At 56.5% G+C, this 7816-nt stretch overlaps 1 protein-coding gene across 4 annotated transcripts; it reads right to left on the bottom strand.

The window, feature by feature from the left end:
* Positions 1 to 658: 658 nt before the first annotated feature.
* LOC122391851 lies at positions 659 to 6558 on the bottom strand. 4 transcript variants are annotated; one of them, XM_043386154.1, is made up of 4 exons: positions 5964 to 6558; positions 5175 to 5701; positions 2028 to 4660; positions 659 to 1380 (listed from the first exon to the last, which is right to left on the bottom strand). In XM_043386154.1, exons 3-4 carry the CDS (start codon positions 4335 to 4337, stop codon positions 1252 to 1254), a joined length of 2439 nt encoding a protein of 812 aa, XP_043242089.1. In that variant the 5' UTR covers positions 4338 to 4660; positions 5175 to 5701; positions 5964 to 6558; the 3' UTR covers positions 659 to 1251. The 4 variants fall into 4 exon arrangements, with proteins under 4 accessions (XP_043242089.1, XP_043242088.1, XP_043242087.1 ...); XM_043386153.1 differs by having other exon boundaries at positions 2028 to 5701; XM_043386152.1 differs by lacking the exon at positions 5964 to 6558 and having other exon boundaries at positions 2028 to 3514; positions 3842 to 5945.
* Between the last annotated feature and the right edge of the window lie 1258 nt (positions 6559 to 7816).

The raw sequence follows: 7816 nt of genomic DNA, 5'->3' as shown, positions 1-7816 counted from the left end.
GTGACCTCACCTCAGAAAAAATAAGAATGCTCGTCATAGCTACACCGATTGATCGATTGCCTTCAAACTTTCAGCGATTGATAATCTAGCAACATTATCTATAAAATGTTTATCTCGGAATTTTGATATCGGTGACCTAAGGTCAGGTCAATTTTGCGGCCTCTCCATAATAAGTCAATGGGATAAAATCGAATAGCGTCTGTTTTGCACAAACGCTATTCTAGACACTCTCAAACATCGAGATGTAGGTAAAATTGACACACTGAACCGGAAAATGGCAACTGTGACCCCTCGTTATGTCCCCGAGGTCATCTCAGGTCTAACAGTTTTTCGCTAATAACTTCTGATAGAGGCGTGCTAGAGCACTGAAAACGCCTTAGATGTGTTCGGCTCGACGTTGCGGATCGACTGATATGCAACATGACCTTTTCCGGTCAGGTCACATGACCTTGACCTGTGGTCAAATTTTCAAGCTGACCTTTCAAGGTCAAATTACAGTTCATTCGACGCGTCTCAACGAGAGGACCACGATGCTGGCAAAAGTAATGTCATGGCTCTTTTGAGTCAAAAGTTATTGCCGAAAAAACTTTGTTCGTAAAAACGGCTTGTTATAAAAGTTGAACTAAAAGGCCGGTTCAGAAAACTTGAAAAGAAAGCAAACTTTACACACTTATATTTAAATCACTCTGGTGAACTCGGTGATGAGGCAAGGCGGTAGCACACAACAATGGCAGGTCTTCACAGATCGGCGGCAGGTCAGCAACAGACGGAAATTAATACGAAACAAAGCGAAATCGGCGCGGTTACACATGGCAGCACGACGTCACAGAAAATATGCGAAGGATTCAGGAAGTTACCAAATACAAAGGAAAGTTTTACCGGGAAGGAAGGCGGGGTATAACAAACATGGAGCTAAATGAAGGCAAAAAAGGTAACAGGCTACTAATTAGGACACACTCCCCACTCGAAGTGACTCACTTCGAAACAGAAACAGATAATACACGGCGCTCGACAAACACAGTCACAAACACTTCACTGGCTCACTTCGCGCGTCACGCGGCAGTCACCCACGCGCTGAGTTACTCGCCGGCGGCCTCCAGCGCGTACAGTTTGTTCACAGGACGCCGAGTCGTCCTTCCGCGCAGCGAGATGACCGCGGCGCGAGCCTGTCCGTCAGGCCCATGCAGTAGCGCGGTGATACGCGCCAGCGGCCACCGGCCGCGCGGCCCGTCCTCGCGCACCAGCACGACGTCACCGATGCCGGGGAGGCGACTGGGCCGACCACGCGGAGAGGTGCTCCAGCACCGCAGGGCGCTCAGGTACTCTGAGGTCCATCGACGGTTGAGGTGATCGCAGACGCGCCTCCGATGCCTCCAGGTCCTGGTGACGGGAGACTCAGTCAGAGTAGGACAGATCACCCCGTCGATCGCAGTCACCCCGAACAGAAAGTGGGCGGGTGTGAGGACGTTCTCCCCATCCCCCTGGGTGAGTGGGCGCAGATTGATGGCGAAGGCCAGTTCGTACAAAGTAACAGACAGTTCCTCGAAACTGAGATGGCACAGATGCAGCGTGATCCTGAGGGCTTTCTTGGTGACTCCCACGAGCCGCTCCCAAAAACCTCCCCACCATGGGGCAGACTCGGGGATGTACTTCCATGTCACAGAGCGGGGGAGGTGACCCGTTAAGGCATGAAACGTACGAGCGTTGTCACTGTAGACTAGCATCGGTGTGCCGCGAATCGCGAAGAATCGTCTGAGCGCGATGATCAGATCAGAGGTGGCCTGGGAGCGCACCAACTCTAAGTGGACAGCCCGCGACGTGGCACACGTGATGAGTAAGATCCATACCTTCTGGTGGCCGTCCACATACAGTGGACCCATGAAATCCAAGCCTACTTTGGAGAATGGCCTCGCCGGCTGTGTCCGGAACGTAGGCAGGGCTCCCTCCGGCGACCGGTACGGCAGGCCGCGCTACCGGCGACACCGCATGCAGGAGTCCACCACACGACGGACAGTTCGCCGCCTCACCATGTATCCTGCTGACAGCAGCGCCAACGTTACCCGGGTGCCCTGGTGGAAACAGAGGCGGTGCGCATCGTCAACAATCAGGGTGGTGACGTGAGATAGGTCTGGCAGCACTGGAACGGCCCGCTCCCCACTTCGCAACGTCGCCTCCAACACACCATCGTCGCTCAGCTGCGGGTGCAGCTTCTCCAGCGGCGAGCCAGCCGGCAGCAGCTTACCAGTTCGCAGGGCGCCGATCTCCTCACGGTAGGCACTGGCCTGTGCCTCCCTGATGTAGAACCGCAGACTTTGGCTCCTCTCCTCCGGCGTCAACGGGCCCACCTGGCGCTCCGCTCTGGGCAGACGGCTGTTGGACAGGAAACGTCGCACCCAAGCCAAACGATTCACAGCGGTCTTCAGGTCAGAGCACGAGGTTATGAGCGCAGCGGACTCGGCGGGAGGCACTGACCTCGTCACAGGATGACTGCAGGCCACCGACGACTGCAGCTTCTCCTCTGCCTCGGCGGCAGGACTGACCTCAGAGACTGGTTCCGGCTGCGACGGCGGGTTCGGCGTCAGCAGGAACGGCGGTCCCTTCCACCACCTCTCGCTGGTCTCGCCTGCGGTGAGCTGACTCAGGGCGATCCCTCTCGTCCCCAGATCCGCCGGGTTCTCCGCTCCTGGGACGAACTGCCAGCTCCCAGGGTCGGTCAGCTGCCTGATGGCTGTCACGCGGTTTTGCACAAACACGCGAAACAGTTTGGCACTGCGAATCCAACACAGCACATCCATTGAGTCAGACCAGTATGTCACGCGGGGGTCAGCCAGATTCAGGGACTCTCTGACAAAGTCCATCAGCCGAGCCCCGGTCAGCGCCGCCATGAGCTCCAACCTGGGTATGGTTAGGACGGGTTTGAGAGGCGCCAATCGAGCCCTGGCGACGAGCAGGTGCACCTCCCCACCCTGGAGCACGTACACAGCAGCGCAGTACGCAGATCTCGATGCATCACAAAACACATGAAACAACGGTGGCTCAGCCCCGGCCTCAGTCGTCATCACTGAGCGGGGAAACCAGACAGTCTTACTGACCGAGTCATGCCACCACGCGTCCACCTCCTCTTGCAGGTCGAGTGGAAGTCGGTCGTCCCAATCCAGCTGTTCCTCCGTCCACGATCGCTGGAACAGCTGCTTCCCCCGCACCAGCCACGGCGTCAGCAGTCCAAGCGGGTCGAACGGCTTGGATACTGCGGACAGCAGGTCACGTCTGCTACACGGGCGGGTGATCGCAGGGACGGTCACGGCAAGGTCATCAGCACCTGTGCGCCACATCAGACCGAGGACAACGGCATCGTCTGACACATCACCTGTCATCCTCGCCTTGTGCAGCTCCATCTTCGCGTCGCTGAACACCTCCGTGATCTGCCGCATGCCGGTGGTAGCCTCCTCCGTCGTGGAGAACGTCGGGCAGAGGTCATCCATGTAGAGAGCCTTCTCCACCTTCTCCATCAGATCTGGGTACAGAGACATATACTGCCTGACGTGATGCGATATCGTACGCAGCAGCATATACGGCGAGCACGTGATTCCGAACGTCACCCTTCGGAATCTCAGACACTGGTCCCGCCACAGGAACTGCACGAAGCGCCGATCGCGCTCCTCCAGGGCGATCTGGTGAAAGGCCGATCGGACATCAGCCTGGCACCCCACAGAGTTAGTGCGGAAGCAGAGGATGACTGCAGGTAGGCGGCGAAGCAGGTTCTCGCCGGGCACGAGGTACTCATTCAAACTCCTCCCTACACCGTCAGGGGCCGAGCCGTCAAACACCACCCGCAGCTTACCATTCCGGTCCAAGCCGCGGTGCGGGAGGAAGAAAGCAGAGGACGGGTCGTCAGTGGTGGGCGGCGCGTCCTCGATCACTCCATCCTCCTTCAGCTTCTCGATATGATCGTCGTACCGGCGGAGCTCTTCTGTCCCCATCTTCGTCGCCAGACGACGGGTGCGCGCCTCGGCAGACGGCAGGTTGGACGCCGGCCGGCAGTCAGACTTCCAGAGAAGTCCCATCTGGTACCGGTTCTCTTCCTCACTCCAGGTCGGACCGGGCATCGTCTTCTCTGCTGCGTCTCCTGCGGACACTCCGACGGCATCCAATGTCCACATGCGCTCGACTTCAGACAGCTGGCAACGGTAGGCGTGACGAAACACAGGCGGTTCCTGACCCTGGGCCCGTCCATGGAGTACATATCCAAAGACCGTTTCTACCAAACGCAGCCCCGGACTCACCTCCATCTGACCCCACATTACCACTCGGTACAACTGGTCACATCCGATCAACATGTCAACTGGCACATCACGGAAATCATCAGCCAAATCGACACTGGGCGGCAGCGATAGCACAGGCGGTTTGGCTCCCACAGGAGCACACAGCTTCTCGGTCTTCCAGAACGACAATATGGCCTCACCTCTCTGGTGTCCCCTCAGCTGCGCGCTCACCAGGGCGTACTGACGTACCTCTTCCAGCTTCTCCTTGAAGCCGACGCAGGCGAACGTCCCCTGGCCGACAGTCTCCAGCCCGAGCTCGTCAGCCAGTGACGACCGGATGAAGGACGCGTCCGAGCCTCCATCGATCAGGGCGCGCACAAGGCGCACACCACGGGGACCTGCTGCAGTGACAAGTGCGGTCTGGACATAACAGTGGTTTCTGGCATGCACACTCAAGCACATCCGACCCTGACCAGAGCGAGCAGTAGGCTGTAGCGGGACATGGCTCTGAGATGGGCTGTTGGCTGTACTCCACTGGGGCGGAGCAGGCGGAGCCGAAGCAGGCGCAGACATGGAGCTGAAGCGGGCCTCAGGCGCAGGGTAGCAAGCGGGCGGGGCGGAGCAAGCAGCGGCCGCTGGCGGTGGCAGAGATCGGCGGTCAGTGCAGGGTGGTCTCCCACGCGGGACGGCAGCAGCGGTGGCATCATCTGGTGGCAAGTGCAGGGACGAATGGTGCGGGCCTCCACACCACGGGCAGTGGGTGCTGGTGCAGGCACGGAGCAAGTGGGGTCCCAGACACTGGAAGCACAGACGTGCTCGCCTCACCACATCCCATCGAGCGGGCACAGGCATGCAACGGTAGGCAGAACAAGCAGCGAGTCCATGCTTACCAGATCCACATGCCAAGCATACCCAGTCTGGATCCCTCTTCTGACGCAGGCTCAGGACGCTGACGGTTGGCTTCCCACTCCCAGGTACAGGCTCGGTCGAGTCGCTGGTGCCTCCTCTCTTCCGGGTCGCTGCCTCCTCCCTGATGGTCATCTCCCGCTGCAGGAACTTGAGAAACACAGTCAGCTCATCTTGGGAGTCCACCTTGCACCTCAACCACTCTATCTTCCAGGACTCTGGCAGGCATGACAGAAGCACAGGCATCAACAACACTGAATAGCTATCAGGCAGTACACCCATCGTCTCCAGAGCTCTGACCTCCGAGACCAGTTTGTCAACCATACGCCGTAGACGAACCAGGTCAGCATCATTGTGCACAGGGGAGGTGCTCATCAGCCTTTGCATAAGCACTTGCCTGCGTAGGTCTGGTCGGTCGAACCTCTCCTTGAGTGTCTCCACCGCCCTGTAGTAGCCCTGGTCGGTCACTGGGAAGCCCTGGAGAGCAACTTCCGCCTGGCCTGTCAGGTGAGCCTTCAGGTGCACGAGCTTCTCTACAGGCGAATATGCAGCATTGTCATTCACAGACACACAAAACAGATTCCAAAACTCTGGCCAGCTCTCCACATCTCCATTAAACTTTGGCAGTTTGAGATCCAACTGGAATTTCCTCCCTATGCAGACATTAGGTGCAGGCACACTGGTCTCTGAGCTCCGTTCAAGCCTGACGAGCACACGTTTGGCCTTGAAGACCTGGTCTAACATGTCCTGCATGTGGGATGACTCATCAGGCACAGACAGTTTCTGCAAACTAACCTGAATTTCAGACATCACCTTGATGTGCTCCTCCAGGTGGTGAATGGCGAGTGCCAGGTCATCTTCCTGTGCCTTGTCGCATTCTTCCAGCTCCTTGAGCAGTCTGGTGGCTTTAGCTCTGGCCTGGGTCCTCTTCTGCTTCAGGTCAGACTCACTATCTGCTCCCATCTTCAATCTTGCACACTCAAAGATCACAAATCAGCAAACAAGCAAAGTTACAGCAAAATTAAATCTTCATCCGGCCCGGAGGACCATGTTATAAAAGTTGAACTAAAAGGCCGGTTCAGAAAACTTGAAAAGAAAGCAAACTTTACACACTTATATTTAAATCACTCTGGTGAACTCGGTGATGAGGCAAGGCGGTAGCACACAACAATGGCAGGTCTTCACAGATCGGCGGCAGGTCAGCAACAGACGGAAATTAATACGAAACAAAGCGAAATCGGCGCGGTTACACATGGCAGCACGACGTCACAGAAAATATGCGAAGGATTCAGGAAGTTACCAAATACAAAGGAAAGTTTTACCGGGAAGGAAGGCGGGGTATAACAAACATGGAGCTAAATGAAGGCAAAAAAGGTAACAGGCTACTAATTAGGACACGGCTATTTTTGGAGTTTTTGCCCTCTGGAGGCTAAACCGTTGACCTGAGGTCAAATCTGAGAACATTATTCAGAAAGGTCTGAAAAAGGGCTATCGAATGCGCTTTTCTGCGGCGCTGTAGCTCTATCGGTTCCCGAGATAGCCGTTGGCAGTTTCCAAAATGTTGAAATAGTCAACATTTTACCTTTGGTGACCTCTGGTGCCCTGACCTTTGACCTGACCCAAAAAATCACTGAATTGTTTTCGTCCTTATTTTGGACGTTCTTTCGATTGCCGCTTACCGCGTGTCGCTACGTGGCCCATGAGCCGAGTTAGAAGGGGGTGTTCAGACACCCCCCGGCTCGGCGCGGAATCTCAGAGCACCGGCCCGGCGCGGGCTAATATTTCAAATCTTGCTTACATGTTGCTTCATATCCGTCATATCAATTAGTGCTGCATTCATGCACGGCTTTCTTGCTATCTACCCACGTTCTTTACACTCGCGTCCTTGCGCTGATCATACTCCTCTGAAGGATTATCTCCGTTCTGTTGAGATACGCTGTGGAGCGGCCGACAAGGGGGCGCCCCGGAGCCCGGAGCCCGCCCGCTAGTCGTGACAGCCAGGGGAGGGCTGAGGGAGGGGGGGGGGGGTAGATTAGCGTGCCACCTCCTCCCACACCGGATCGTCGGAGGGGGGAGGGGTGAGGGGTGATCTGGTCAGACCGGATAGCGGCCCTGGACCGTGTTGAGCCGCCACCACTGAGCTGCGGACAGGCGCCGACGGCTGACCGCAGACGGATGCCAGAGGCACACGAGAGGAGACCTGCAGCCACGGTAAACGGCGCACTGCGAAGAGGGGGGGGAGGGGTTCGACGTGACACAGGCGGCGTTGGAGAGGAGGCTTGGACGCACGGCACTCGACGCGCCTCAGGGGAAGGGTGTGAGCTCCACGCGTCGGGTAGAAGAGTTAGCAGTCGGCGCATTTCTGGGATGGGGGAGATTGATGTAGAGCCAGGCGGCGCATATCGTAGGTGCACCTAAGAAACCCGTTTTTTTTTTTTAGAGGTAGCACACCGTCACCGTCTTAACCAGGGAACTGAATGGTTCGACTAATAATTTTTTAGCATTTTCTTTTCATACATATACCATAATTGTAGACCCTCAGTGGGGTCGGTTCTGCGAAAGATTTATTGTGCATTATCTTTTAATAGTAAAACACGGGCTCCTTCCGTTTCGCACATGCAATCCGGCTTTGCACCATGAGCCAGCAT

The sequence above is a fragment of the Amphibalanus amphitrite genome, unplaced genomic scaffold, assembly GCF_019059575.1.
Source record: "Amphibalanus amphitrite isolate SeventyFive unplaced genomic scaffold, NRLGWU_Aamphi_draft 000458F_arrow, whole genome shotgun sequence".
NCBI classification, from domain to species: Eukaryota; Metazoa; Arthropoda; class Thecostraca; order Balanomorpha; family Balanidae; genus Amphibalanus; species Amphibalanus amphitrite.
This window is presented reverse-complemented; position numbering and strand designations above follow the sequence as displayed.